The sequence below is a fragment of the Sinohyriopsis cumingii genome, chromosome 10, assembly GCF_028554795.1.
Source record: "Sinohyriopsis cumingii isolate HCF-2022 chromosome 10, ASM2855479v2, whole genome shotgun sequence".
Classification (NCBI taxonomy): domain Eukaryota; kingdom Metazoa; phylum Mollusca; class Bivalvia; order Unionida; family Unionidae; genus Sinohyriopsis; species Sinohyriopsis cumingii.
Genome location: NC_142970.1, coordinates 94,920,901 through 94,936,930, shown reverse-complemented (window position 1 = coordinate 94,936,930; position 16,030 = coordinate 94,920,901). Strand labels below are relative to the sequence as shown.

General features: G+C 33.2%; 1 protein-coding gene across 1 annotated transcript in view; it reads right to left on the bottom strand.

Moving 5' to 3' along the window:
• Positions 1 to 16,030, bottom strand: part of LOC149790601 (uncharacterized) — a 400,967-nt gene that overhangs the window by 83,295 nt on the left and 301,642 nt on the right. Inside the window, exons 104-107 of the mRNA XM_089972700.1 lie at positions 11,811 to 12,171; positions 7,722 to 7,873; positions 4,009 to 4,152; positions 2,014 to 2,256 (exon numbers count right to left, since the gene is read on the bottom strand). Coding sequence (XP_089828826.1) covers positions 2,014 to 2,256; positions 4,009 to 4,152; positions 7,722 to 7,873; positions 11,811 to 12,171 — 900 coding nt within the window. The remainder of the gene's footprint in view (positions 1 to 2,013; positions 2,257 to 4,008; positions 4,153 to 7,721; positions 7,874 to 11,810; positions 12,172 to 16,030) is intronic.

The following is a 16,030-nucleotide window of genomic DNA, read 5'->3' as shown; positions in this document are numbered from 1 at the left end:
ATGGAAAAATGATGGCTATAAAAGGCCCATGGAAAAATGATGACTATATATGCTTTATGGAAAAATGATGACTATATATTGTTTATGGAAAAATGATGGCTATGAAATGCCCATGGAAAAATGATGGCTAAATATGCTTTATGGAAAAATGATGACTATATATGCTTTATGGAAAAATGATGACTATACATTGTTTATGGAAAAATGATGACTATATATGGTTTATGGAAAAATGATGGCTATATATTGTCCATGGAAAAATGAAGACTATATATGGTTTATGGAAAAATGATGACTATATATTGTTTATGGAAAAATGATGGCTATGAAATGCCCATGGAAAAATGATGGCTAAATATGCTTTATGGAAAAATGATGACTATATATGCTTTATGGAAAAATGATGGCTATATATTGTCCATGGAAAAATGAAGACTATATATGCTTTATGGAAAAATGATGGCTATACAGTATATGGTTTATGGAAAAATGATGACTATATATGGTCCATGGAAAAATGATGGCTATGAAATGCCCATGGAAAAATGATGGCTAAATATGCTTTATGGAAAAATGATGACTATATATGCTTTATGGAAAAATGATGACTATATCTTGTTTATGGAAAAATGATGACTATATATGGTTTATGGAAAAATGATGGCTATATATTGTCCATGGAAAAATGAAGACTATATATGGTTTATGGAAAAATGATGACTATATATTGTTTATGGAAAAATGATGGCTATGAAATGCCCATGGAAAAATGATGGCTAAATATGCTTTATGGAAAAATGATGACTATATATGCTTTATGGAAAAATGATGGCTATATATTGTCCATGGAAAAATGAAGACTATATATGCTTTATGGAAAAATGATGACTATAAATTGTTTATGGAAAAATGATGGCTATGAAATGCCCATGGAAAAATGATGGCTAAATATGCTTTATGGAAAAATGATGACTATATATGCTTTATGGAAAAATAATGACTATATATGGTTTATGAAAAAATGATGACTATATATGGTTTGTGGAAAAATGATGACTATATATGGTTTATGGAAAAATGATGACTATATATTGTCCATGGAAAAATGATGACTATATATGGTTTATTGACACTGACAGTTTTGCTCTACTGATGGTTCACCATCTCATATGTAACAGAGGCAGGTAGCACCTGTTCCAAACTTTGTAAAGATCACCTTTATAAATGCAATTATTATAGAATTTCATTATAAAAATGAATATGGGCTTTTCTGAGTTCAATGCCTTAGATAACCTTTTGGGGATTTGACTCATAAAATTAAAATTAACTGAGTGAAATAATATTTAATAAAAATAATTTGGTATTTTTCAGTTTAAAATTATTTGTAAAGTAAATGCTGAAACAACTAATTCAGTAATCTTTTCCATGTCCCATTAATACCTTGTTTTTGATGGGTTTTAATTTTAATTATTTCCAGCCACAATAGTGATTGTCTCTGCCACTCATCTTTATGGGATTGGAAAAAAACTAAAAATATTTTGATTTTTTTATATAAATGTGGTCTTCATATATTTTATGCTGTATTCCTGATATTTTAAATGTCTGTCTGATATTATCTGAATGATTTATTTTATGCAACAAATGAGCAAGCAAGCACCCTGTAAATTTCAGTAATTAAAATTAGACTGGTTTACCATACTTTTTTACACACCACATCTATGCTTGTTTTAGTTTCTTTCATCATTAAATTAGCACCAGACAATAAAATTAGACTGAAAGCTTGAATCAACTGTTTGTTTTTTGAAAGATACACACATAATTGATTTTATGAAGGAATGATAAAATTCTTGTGCATCTGGTAAATAAACTGGAAGATAAAATTGTGTATTTTACTATTTCAATTGAGTTAAATATAAAGATATGCTGTTTATCTGAGGCATTGAGGTTCAGAAGATTCAAACATAAGTTTGAACAGAAAATGCCTTAGTTGACCTTAAATACCATTTATCTTACCTTTAGGACAGAGATAGGAATTGGTATTGTTTGGTCCCCATGAAGTATCATTTTTTCCTGGCTCATCAGTTGTGGCATGGTCAAGACAAACAACCCCAGCTCGACAAACTGTACACTCAGAACGGTCAACAGATGCTCCATATGTGCCACCTCTGCATGGCTCGCATGTTTCTTCAAAGGTTGTTCTGTTTGATCCGTCATACTCTTTGTATCCAAGTGGACACTTCTGAGGTTCAATTGCACCTACAAGATATGTATATGTGTCAAATATTTTTGTCAAGAATTGTTCTGAAGATTCCCAAATTCTTTTTAAAATCATAAAAATGTCTGTAGGAGATCATAATATTGCCCTAATGTCCAGACATTCTCATCAAATGACCTGAATACTGTCAAATGGCCATCTTGACATGTCAGACATTAACCATATTGGCAGACATTAACCATAGTTCTGTGAATATTTCTCCAAATGTTAAAATAACTCAAACAAATGTTAACAGATAGATACATTGATGGAATGACAGACTGACAAACAATTGCACAGCATGATGCCCAACTTAAGATGGGTATTTAAAATATTTTCAAAGAAATTTCTGGTTAAAGACCTTCAGGAAGCATTTCCATATTGTAAAATCTGCATTAATAAGCTAACACTCTATTTAAAAAATAGTGGAGGTAGTATCCACCATTTTTTTATATGTGTCTATCAATAGTAAATCTACCATGATGCACTGACTTAGACTTGTCATCTGGTAAAATGGAATTAAATTGATCATTTGAAAGAGAAGAAAGATAGTAAGGAGGGGTGTCAGTATCAGGACAAGGTAGAAAGATATCAAGACAAAATGTCAGAATTAGGACAAGGTAAAAAGAAAACAAGCATGTTAATTGTGTTGATTGCTAAGGAAGAACAGAACAATCATAGTGACAATCATCAGGTAAGAAATGTAATGTGTAAAAGATTTTTTAAAATATAGATATACACATATTTTTTATGACAAAAATACTGGAAAGTCCATGTGCATTTTATTCTGTATATGCTAATTATTACCTATGTGCTTCCTACCCAGATTTTACCCTATTTCATTAACAGTCAAACCTATTTCAAGTGTTCAATTTGGGGATTAGCTAAAGATGCCATTTACAGTCAAATCTGAGTCCAGTAGTCACTTAAATGACTATTTAAAATGCCATTTATAGTTAAATCTGTGTCAGTAGTCACTTTAGGGACTGGTCAAACATATATTTACAGTCAAATCTGTGTCCAGAGGTCACTTTAAGGACTGGTCAAACATATATTTACAGTCAAATCTGTATCCAGAGGTCACTTTAAGGACTGGGGAAAAATACCATTAGAGTCCAATCTGTGTCCAGAGGTTACTTTGGGGGCTGGCCAAAATTAACATTTATAGTCAAATCTGCACCAAGCGGTCACTTAGAAGACTGGACAATAGTGACATTTACAGTAAAATCTGTCTATTGATCACTTTGGGGACTGACCAAAGAATCCATTACAAATGACCTTTATTTAAAGTAACACATACCCTGGCAAAACAAAAGTTAAAACACAGCAAATATTAACAAGAAAAAGCTAAGTTGTATTTAGAGTTATTAATAAAGGGAAAAGACTATAATAATGTATGGGTGAGTATTGTGTTTTAAAGCATTGAAGTCGATAAATCCTAGTCTCTCAATATTTAAGACATACAAGAAACATATTTGCACAGGTTACTAACAATATACTAAATGGAGGCCATTTACCATGGCTACTGACCATACTAAGCAGGTAATAACTATATGCAGGACATTCATATCATCAAAGTGATCTGGAGAGTGAATCTGACCATTATGAGGCAGGTGATCTTTACATAGAGTTACCATTTATACAGGTTTGACATAGTCAATATTTACATACCTGATTCTGACCATTATGAGGCAGGTGATTTTTAAACTGATGTTACCATTCATACAGGTTTGATTTAGTCAATATTTACATACCTGAATCTGAGCAGTTACACACATCATAGCCATCTCCACTGCAGTAGTGACCAGGAGGACAAATTGTTGGGGCAGTGGATGCCTCGGGGCAATAAAATCCTGGTGGGCATGCAATCTTCTTTGCTGACTCTGGACAATAGTAGCCTAAAAAAACAAAAATTAATTATTTATTTTAAAAAAGAAGCAAGTATCTGAGTTTGTTTTCTTCAACAATAACTAAAGTCACATATTATAAATCAAATGTCTTGGCCAGTACAGCTTCCATTTAACTGTCATGCAAATGTGAACAGTCATATCATTGGAGTCTCAATGACAAAATTCATAAGAATATAATTTATTGATCTAACAATAATAGACTTCTAAAAATGATTGACTTTTGTTGAGGGGCATCTAAAGTTTGATGAAATGATAAACATCGTAGTAACTGGTGCCAACATAAGGTCAAAATGATGGGCTTCCTGGTTCAAAAAACTTGGTATTCAACAAAACAAAGGTCCCTAATTGATTTATTTAATTAAACCTTTTTAAATTTAACTTGTTTCAGGCAAGTGAAAATACCATTTCAAAGGAACCATGTAATTATACTTATTATCAGCAGAACAAAATGAGATATTTGATCTCTATACCAAATTAATTTATGTCACAACTCTTTCATTCATCTTTTTAATAAAAATTTCAGCTTCAACAAACAACACAATTTTAAAACACTGTTGTTGGTTTTACTGTAATATTGAACTAGCTAGGAACATTGCCTTGGATGGCATAAGTGGTTTAATTGGTTAATACATCATAATGTATTATGGAACTAGCTAGGAACATTGCCTTGGATGGCATAAGTGGTTTAATTGGTTAATACATCATAATGTATTATGGAACTAGCTAGGAACATTGCCTTGGATGACATAAGTGGTTTAATTGGTTAATACATCATAATGTATTATGGAACTAGCTAGGAACATTGCCTTGGATGACATAAGTGGTTTAATTGGTTAATACATCATAATGTATTATGGAACTAGCTAGGAACATTGCCTTGGATGGCATAAGTGGTTTAATTGGTTAATACATCATAATGTATTATGGAACTAGCTAGGAACATTGCCTTGGATGACATAAGTGGTTTAATTGGTTAATACATCATAATGTATTATGGAACTAGCTAGGAACATTGCTTTGGATGGTATAAGTGGTTTAATTGGTTAATACATCATAATGTATTATGGAACTAGCTAGGAACATTGCCTTGGATGACGTAAGTGGTTTAATTGGTTAATACATCATAATGTACTATGGAACTAGCTAGGAACATTGCCTTGGATGACATAAGTGGTTAAATTGGTTAATACATCATAATATATTATGAAACTAGCTAGCTAGCTAGGAACATTGCCTTGGGTGACGTAAGTGGTTTAATTGGTTAATACATCATAATGTATTATGGAACTAGCTAGGAACATTGCCTTGGATGGTATAAGTGGTTTAATTGGTTAATACATCATAAAGTATTATGGAACTAGCTAGGAACATTGCCTTGGATGACGTAAGTGGTTTAATTGGTTAATACATCATAATGTATTATGGAACTAGCTATGAACATTGCCTTGGATGACATAAATGGTTAAATTGGTTAATACATCATAATATATTATGAACTAGTTAGGAACATTGCCTTGGATGGCATAAGTGGTTTAATTGGTTAATACATCATAATGTATTATGGAACTAGCTAGGAACATTGCCTTGGATGGCATAAGTGGTTTAATTGGTTAATACATCATAATGTACTATGGAACTAGCTAGGAACATTGCCTTGGATGACATAAGTGGTTTAATTGGTTAATACATCATAATGTATTATGGAACTAGCTAGGAACATTGCCTTGGATGACATAAGTGGTTTAATTGGTTAATACATCATAATGTATTATGGAACTAGCTAGGAACATTGCCTTGGATGGTATAAGTGGTTTAATTGGTTAATACATCATAATGTATTATGGAACTAGCTAGGAACATTGCCTTGGATGGCATAAGTGGTTTAATTGGTTAATACATCATAATGTACTATGGAACTAGCTAGGAACATTGCCTTGGATGACATAAGTGGTTTAATTGGTTAATACATCATAATGTATTATGGAACTAGCTAGGAACATTGCCTTGGGTGACGTAAGTGGTTTAATTGGTTAATACATCATAATGTATTATGGAACTAGCTAGGAACATTGCCTTGGATGACATAAGTGGTTTAATTGGTTAATACATCATAATGTACTATGGAACTAGCTAGGAACATTGCCTTGGATGGCATAAGTGGTTTAATTGGTTAATACATCATAATGTACTATGGAACTAGCTAGGAACATTGCCTTGGATGACATAAGTGGTTAAATTGGTTAATACATCATAATATATTATGGAACTAGCTAGGAACATTGCCTTGGATGGCATAAGTGGTTTAATTTGTTAATACATCATAATGTATTATGGAACTAGCTAGGAACATTGCCTTGGATGACATAAATGGTTTAATTGGTTAATACATCATAATATATTATAAACTAGCTAGGAGCATTGCCTTGGATGGCATAAGTGGTTTAATTGGCTAATTCATCATAATGTATTATGGAACTAGATAGGAACATTGCCTTGGATGGCATAAATGGTTTAATTGGCTAATACATCATATGCTTTATCACTATTGGTATGTAGCTGGCATTGCTGCCAAATGATAACAAGGAATATTTGGAAAAAATAGAGGCTCAGTGCTTAACAGCTTGCACTGATAATCAGCAAATGGAGATTAAATTTCTGCCCAGCTGCCATGGTATGTCTCAAGTAAAGCAAGTTACTTCTATTGCCTTGACAGTAAATGGTCTTTCACGTGTTAACATGCAGTTATAATACTAATAAAAACCTAATGGATTATTTGTAGATGTCTTTTGAGACTATTAGCTGTATCTTGCTCATGGAAACAGGAGGTATGTGCCTTTTCCAAGAACACACCAACGCAGCCAACTCTGGCTGGATGTCAAACCCATGATCCTCTACAAACTAAGCTATGGCAGCTCCCCAACTTAAAGAATTAAATTGCATAAGATATCACACTAATATGACCTATGGCTTAAACTGCATATCACACTAATATGGCCTATGGATTAAATGGTATAATATATCACACTAATATGGCCTATGGATTAAACTGTATGATATATCACACTAATATGGCCTATGGATTAAATGGTACGATATATCAAACTAATATGGCCTATGGATTAAATTGTATGATATATCACACTAATATGGCCTATGGATTAAACTGTATGATATATTACACTAATATGGCCTATGGATTAAATTGTATGATATATCACAATAATATGGCCTATGGATTAAATGGTATGATATATCATACTAATTTGGCCTATGGATTAAATTGTAAGATATATCACACTAATATGGCCCATGGATTAAATTGTATGAAATATACTACTACAATGGCATGTTGATTAAATTGTATGAGATATGATACTAATATGGCTTATGGATTAAACCATATGAGATATCATACAAACATGGCAATATGGCATAAGTTCTGTAGCTCACTGTGAAATGTTATATCTCAGCTACACTATTTAATGAGATATTTATCACACAATGCAAAGAGAAAAATATCTCATTGAATGATGAGAAACAAAGAGTGAAGTACTTACCAGCAGGACAGATGGTCTCGTTCTGGGCTCCTTCATTACAGTAATACCCATCCTGACAGTCAATACCACTGTATGTCATGTTAAAGTCTGGACAATAACTTCCTGCTGGACACAGATGACAATCAGCTTCACTGGCTGCAGCTTGGGTGTCCCTGTAAAAGTGGTACAACAGTAACTTACTCTTGTGCCTGTGGTAAATGTAATCATTATAACCCTGACCTTGGGGCTTCTTATTTCACCTACGATACTTTTCAGAGTACAGTACCAGATGGTGAAATTTTTAAAAATGCCTTCAAGACTGGAGTAATAGTTTGAGATATGATCTATTTTAATCAATTTATGTGTTTGGACAATTTATGTGTATGGATGTGAAATGCACCCCCACACCTGTCCTTTGGATTCAATTTACAAGTCAGTATATTGAGGACTTTATGGAATAACAATTTGGTTTGGTGTTTTTTGTTTTCTTTTCTTTATTGTTTTAATGCCATGTTTCAGCACAAGATAGGCTACAATGGTCACCAAAATATACTGGTGGTGGAAGAACCCAGGAAAACCCTGGGAAGAACCACATACAAATGGGAAGCTACAAGCTTTCTCACATACACTGGCTGAGGCCGAGATTTGAACCCACATGGACAGGGGTGAGATATCAGTGTTCTATAAAGGCAAGCATCTTAGACCACTTGGCTGCCCAGATCCCTGGGTGTTTTTCAATCAAGACTTAAGTCTATCTAGTTACAGCCTTACTCTTATATGCAATACATAAAGAAAACACAAGGTTATGATTTTTTGGTTGAAAATATCTCAAGAAAAGTTATCAATATAATGAATTTTCTTCTTTTGGGAAGAAATTGACCTTAGTTAGGAGTAGGACTTTGAGATGATCACACTTTCTGTGGGGTAGTTTCTCACACTTCATGATATCACAGGTATGGTTCATGAACTCAAAAACATGCCAATTGTGATATTAACCTATTTGTCAAAGGGAAACCATGACAACCAAAGAGGCCTGATATCAATTCCCTGGCATACATTATTCTAAGGGCAAATGTAGTAAAAGTCATGTGACTTTGGCTGAATGATACATATGTGAGGATAATTTCCAGCAGTCTGATAGAACCTGACCAGCAATCTGATAGAACCTGATGACATATTTATCTGTTGCTGCTTTCAGCAACTTCAACTTGAACAGTTGGTTCATTGGCAATGTTTGAATGAATGGGAAACATGTTCATGCCAGGACTGGATGGTTCATTTACATCAATGAGGCAATGTGAATGGTGTTCATGCCTGGACTAAATGGCCCACTGACATCTTTTGGATGTGAAAGGTGTTTAGATGATTAATTTACATCTTTGAATGAATGTGAAAGGTGTTCATGCCTGGACTAGATGGTCTATTTGACATCTTTTGAATGGACATGAAAGGTGTTAATGCCTGGACTAGATGGTCCATTGACATCTTTTGGATGTGAAAGGTGTTCAGATGATTAATTTACATCTTTTGAATGAATGTGAAAGGTGTTCATGCCTGGAATAGATGGTCCATTTACATATTTTGAATGGACATGAAAGGTGTTAATGCCTGGACTAGATGTTCCCTTGACATTTTCTGAATGAATGTGAAAGGTGTTTATGCCTGGACTAGATGGTCCATTGACATGTTCTGAATGGACATGAAAGGTGTTCATGCCTGGACCAGATGTTTAATTTACATCTTTTGAATGAATGTGTAAGGTATTCACGCTTGGACTAGATGGTCCATTGACACCTTTTGAATGAATGTGAAAGGTGTTCATACCTGGACTAGATGGTCCCTTGACAGCTTTTGGATGTGAAAGGTGTTTAGATGATTAATTTACATCTTTTGAATGAATGTGAAAGGTGTTCATGCCTGGACTAGATGATCCATTTACATCGTTTGAATGAACCTGAAAAGTGTTAATGCCTGGACTAGATGGTCCCTTGACATCTTTTGAATGAATGTGAAAGGTGTTTATGCCTGGACTAGATGGTCCCTTGACATCTTTTGAATGAATGTGAAAGGTGTTCATGCCTGGACTAGATGGTCCATTTACATCTTTGGAATGAACATGAAAGGTGTTAATACCTGGACTAGATGGTCAATTTACATCTTCTGAATGAATGTGAAAGGTGTTCATGCCTGGACTAGATGGTCCATTTACATCTTTGGAATGAACATGAAAGGTGTTAATACCTGGACTAGATGGTCAATTTACATCTTTTAAATGTACATGAAAGGTGTTAATACCTGGACTAGATGGTCATTTGACATCTTATGAATGAATGTGAAAGGTGTTCATGCCTGGACTATATGGTCCATTTACATCTTCTGAATGAACGTGAAAGGTGTTTATGCCTGGACTAGATGGTCATTTGACATCTTTTGCAGCAATGTGAAAGGTGTTCATACCTGGACTAAATCATCCAATGGAATCCTTTGTATGAATGTGAAAGGTATTCATGCCTGGACTAGATGGTCATTTGACATCTTTTGAATGAATGTGAAAGGTGTTCATGCCTGGACTAGATGGTCCATTGACATCTTTTGCAGCAATGTGAAAGGTGTTCATACCTGGACTAAATCATCCATTGGAATCCTTTGTATGAATGTGAAAGGTATTCATGCCTGGACTAGATGGTCCACTGACATCTTTTGAATGAATATGAAAGGTGTTCATACCTGGACTAGATGTTTCATTGGAATTCTTTGTAAGACTGAGAAAGTTGTTCAACCTATCATATTTGATCTGATATAGCATGGTCTGATATATCATGGTTTGATATAGCTTGGCTTGATATATCATGGTCTGATATAGTACGGTTTGGTATAGCATGGTTTGATATGGCATGGTCTGATATAGCATGGTTTGATATAGCATGGTTTGATATAGCATGGTCTGATATAGCATGGTTTGATATAGCATGGCTGTCTGGCACAGAAAGTTATTCTATAATAGGTTTTATATGTTAGTAATAAATAGCTGCATATAAATGGATGTAAATGACATCTAAAGGTTTCCTGTTTAGTTGTTGTGGAGTTATTGTGCTTGGGGAGCCACTCTGGGCACAATGGTTAATGAGCTTTTCCCATTAAAAACATCCGTACTATGTTTGATCGAAATTGACTACATCATTCATATATTTTTCCATATGGTTGCTTTGCAAGCCACTTCATATTTAGGGGAGTCAATCCAAACACAATTGTATTAAAATAATTTCTAGGCAAAACTTCTACAAAGTCCAATGAAAAATTGATTTACGCATTTTGCAAAAATAGTTGAAAACAGAGGTTCTCCAGTCTAATTGCAACTGAAATCATACCACTGCTTTCTGAGTCACATAAAAACAAACCTTTTTGTAGATCATTTCACAAGAAATATTACTACCAAGTTTGATATAAATTTTCCCAGTGCTTTTTTGTTAAGATGGAAAAGGGAAATTTGATGTACAATGGATGATGCACGATATACAATATTTAATGCATGATAGACATTGGGTGATGGATGATGGACAATGTTTGATTCATGATAGATGACGGATGATGCCTGATGGACAATGTTTGATGCATGATAGATGTTGGATAATGCATGATGGAGAATGTTTGATTAATGATACACAATGGACATTGCATGATGGAACATGGATGATGCACGATAGACAATGGATGATGCATCATGGACAATGTTTGATGCATTATAGACAATGTTTGATGCATGATAGACAATGCATGATACATGATGGACAATGGTTGATGGCCAATGAATGATGAATGATGGCCAATGTTTGAGGCGTGATAGACAATGGATGATGCATCACATACAATGGATGATAAGTGATTGACAATGCATGAGGCATCATAGACAATGGATGATGAATATTGACAATGAATGATGAAGTATATATTTCACTGTCAAAAAACATATAACTAAATTAACTGTACATGACCTAACCTAATTAAAACAAGTACAGTTTATTATAAAAGATTTTACAAATCTAAAAATGAGTAGAAATAAAGCACTGTCCTAATTCCTTACATTGATGATCTCACTGCTAATCTACTGACCTGTATTTTCCAGGAGGACAAGGCATTGGCACCAGTGTTCCATTGGGACAGAAATGACCCAGAGGACAAGGATATAAGGTGTAGTTGGCGATTCCATTCATGTAGCAGACATACCCATCTGGGCAAATCTTGCACCAGCTGCTATCACTGGCTCCAGTCTGGTTATTGTAAGTCCCATTTGGGCATGGAGTGGGATTTCCCACATTAAAAAGGCAATAGTAACCAGCCCAACAAGGTTCTGACAAAGTGGAATTGTCTGGGCAAATTCGTCCTCCTGGGCATGCTGTGCAGTATGTACTGTCTGGAGCTCCCTGAACTGCTAGGAACTTGCCTGGTGGACAGGTCTGTGGCACAGTTGTTCCTGAAAAAAGAGAATAAAATAAACTATTGGATAAAAATTGCATCTTGGTTTTATAATCATGCCTCCCAGTCAAGTTTATAAAAAGTAAAGGGATTTTTTAAAAGGCATTTCGTCTCAAGAATATATGGAAATATACTAGAATTGCATAGGTCATTAGGTCTGAAAAGTTTTGGGGATAATATAGAGATGGACTTTACATGAAAATGATAGATGACTACAGGGATAATGACTAGTCAATATTACCAGCTGAACTGCACAGTTCAAACACCTGACCACACAAATTAGCCAATGCTAAAGACTTAATGCATTACTACAACACTTATATATGTACATGGGTCTGATCAATTACAGTAATTATTACTATTATTATTATGATTATTATTGTTAAACTTATATACTGGTCTTAAAATTTGCAATAAATAATATTAATACATGTATTATTATTATTATTATTATTACTATTATTATTAAACTTATATAAGTATATTGGTCTTAAAATGTGTAATAAATATTATTATTATTATTATTATCATTGAAAATGAATTCCATTTTATAAGATAATACTTACCCACCTTTGTTTATAAAAATCCAACTTCAATTTTTTAAGGACTTTTATACAAAATGATAAAGTAAAAATTCTGAAGACTAACTTAGCAATGTTTACTATAAAAGCCATATAGATTAGAGAAATCATCAACTCCTATTACACAGACATTGGATTAATGTCACACAACATCTGTCTGTTCCATGTGGGTGTCAGGGTTCTCTTTAATCTATACTGTGTGATTACTGTTTAATATACATTTGTATTCCACTCATATACAAACATTATACAATAATGATTACTTTGCATGTATAACATTTCCAAAATAAATCAAGCTTTTCTCTGTTCATATTTAAACACCTTTTTGTACCACATGATGCATGGATATGTATCAATGGCCAGTTGCCTGTATTACACACAGACATTAATAATAATAATAATAATAATAATAATACATGTTTTAGACTATTTCAATGAGTGATTCATTAATTCATTTAGTTTCTCATCTAAACTGCATCTTTTTCTGTATCTTCTCTTTGTCTGATCATTTACACTGAATATTATTATTATTATTATTATTATTATTATTTGTGTGTGACTATTTCATTGATTGATTCATTATTTTATTTATTTCTCCATCTAAACTGCACAGATTTTTTCTGCATATGCTCTTGGACTGATCACTTACACCAAGTCCAATACTAGAATTATTGCTTAGTCATGATGTTATTATTGTTGGTGAAAATTGTTCCAATCACCATTGTTTGCCAATAGATTAACAAATATAACTCCTATTAACTGGACTATTTACAGAAGTACTCTCACGTTGAGAAAGTAAATTAAAAAAGCAAATCATCTTGCTCCACAGTGGCAATTTTGCCAGTATGAAGTAGATTTCAATTCTTACTGTCTACTCACCATCTACTAATACTAAATACACAATGTTTGTGATGGTATTTGATAATCTCATGTCAAACTCGATGACCAATCAGGCTTTAGGTTAATTACTAATGTACAAGTCATGTTTAAATGACTTTATGTTGATTACTAATGTACAGGTCAAGTTTAAATGACTTTAGGTTAATTACTAATGTACAAGTCATGCTTAAATGACTTCAGGTTTATTACTAATGTGCAGGTCATTTGTTTAAATGACTTTATGTTGATTACTAATGTACAGGTCATGTTTAAATGACTTTAGGTTAATTACTAATGTACAAGTCATATTTAAATGACTTTAGGTTTATTACTAATGTACAGGTCAAGTTTAAATGACTTTAGGTTAATTACTAATGTACAGGTCATGCTTAAATGACTTCAGGTTAATTACTAATGCACAGGTCATGCTTAAATGACTTTAGGTTTATTACTAATGTACAGGTCAAGTTTAAATGACTTTAGGTTTATTACTAGTGTGCAGGTCATGTTTAAATGACTTTATGTTGATTAATAATGTACAGGTCAAGTTTAAATGACTTTAGGTTAATTACTAATGTACAGGTCATATTTAAATGACTTAAGGTTTATTACTAATGCACAGGTCATATTTAAATGACTTTAGGTTTATTACTAATGTGCAGGTCATATTTAAATGACTTTAGGTTTATTACTAATGTACAGGTCAAGTTTAAAAGACTTTAGGTTAATTACTAATGTGCAGGTCATATTTAAATGACTTTAGGTTAATTACTAATGTACAGGTCATGCTTAAATGACTTTAGGTTAATTACTAATGTACAGGTCAAGTTTAAATGACTTTAGGTTTATTACTAATGTACAGGTCATGTTTAAATGACTTTAGATTAATTACTAATGTACAGGTCATATTTAAATGACTTAAGGTTTATTACTAATGTGCGGGTCATATTTAAAAGACTTTAGGTTTATTACTAATGTACAGATCATGTTTAAATGACTTTAGGTTAATTACTAATGTACAAAACTTTGTCTTCCCATACAGTATAGATGAATTAGACATATCAACATGGATTGAACATTATGTCTTCCCAATCATACAGTATGGATAAATCAGAGATATATCAACATGGATTGAACATTGTGTCTTGCCATACAGTATGGATGAATTAGACATATATCAACATGGATTGAACATTATGCTTCCCATAGAGTATGGATGAATTAGACATATATCAACATGGATCAAACTTGATGTCTTTTACAAAATTATGGACAAATCAGACATCTATCAACATCAATTGAACATTATGTCTTCCCAATCATACAGTATAGATGAATTAGACATCTATCAACATCAACTGAACATTATGTCTTCCCATACAGTATAGATGAATCAGACATCCATCAACATCAATTGAACATTATGTCTTCCCATACAGTATGGATGAATTAGACATATATCAACATGGATCAAACTTGATGACTTTTACAAAATTATGGACAAATCAGACATCTATCAACATCAATTGAACATTATGTCTTCCCAAACATACAGTATAGATGAATTAGACATCTATCAACATCAACTGAACATTATGTCTTCCCATACAGTATAGATGAATCAGACATCCATCAACATCAATTGAACATTATGTCTTCCCATACAGTATAGATGAATCAGACATCCATCAACATCAATTGAACATTATGTCTTCCCATACAGTATAGATGAATTAGACATCCATCAACATCAATTGAACATTATGTCTTCCCATACAGTATGGATGAATCAGACATCTATCAACATCAACTGAACATTATGTCTTCCCATACAGTATAGATGAATCAGACATCCATCAACATCAATTGAACATTATGTCTTCCCATACAGTATAGATGAATCAGACATCTATCAACATCAATTGAACATTATGTCTTCCCATACAGTATAGATGAATTAGACATCTATCAACATCAACTGAACATTATGTCTTCCCATACAGTATAGATGAATCAGACATCCATCAACATCAATTGAACATTATGTCTTCCCATACAGTATGGATGAATCAGACACCCATCAACATCAATTGAACATTATGTCTTCCCATACAGTATAGATGAATCAGACATCCATCAACATCAATTGAACATTATGTCTTCACATACAGTATGGATGAATTAAACATATATCAAGTTGGATCAAACTTTATTTTTCCAATCATACAGTGAGGATAAACTAGATGGATATAGAGATCAACATCATACACCTTGACACAGATTACACTGTGTGTCTATCCATACAGGATGGCTGAAGCATACACCTTGACACAGATCACACTCTGTGTATATCCATACATGATGGTGGGAGCATGAGGAGAAGAGCTTGGCAGAGTT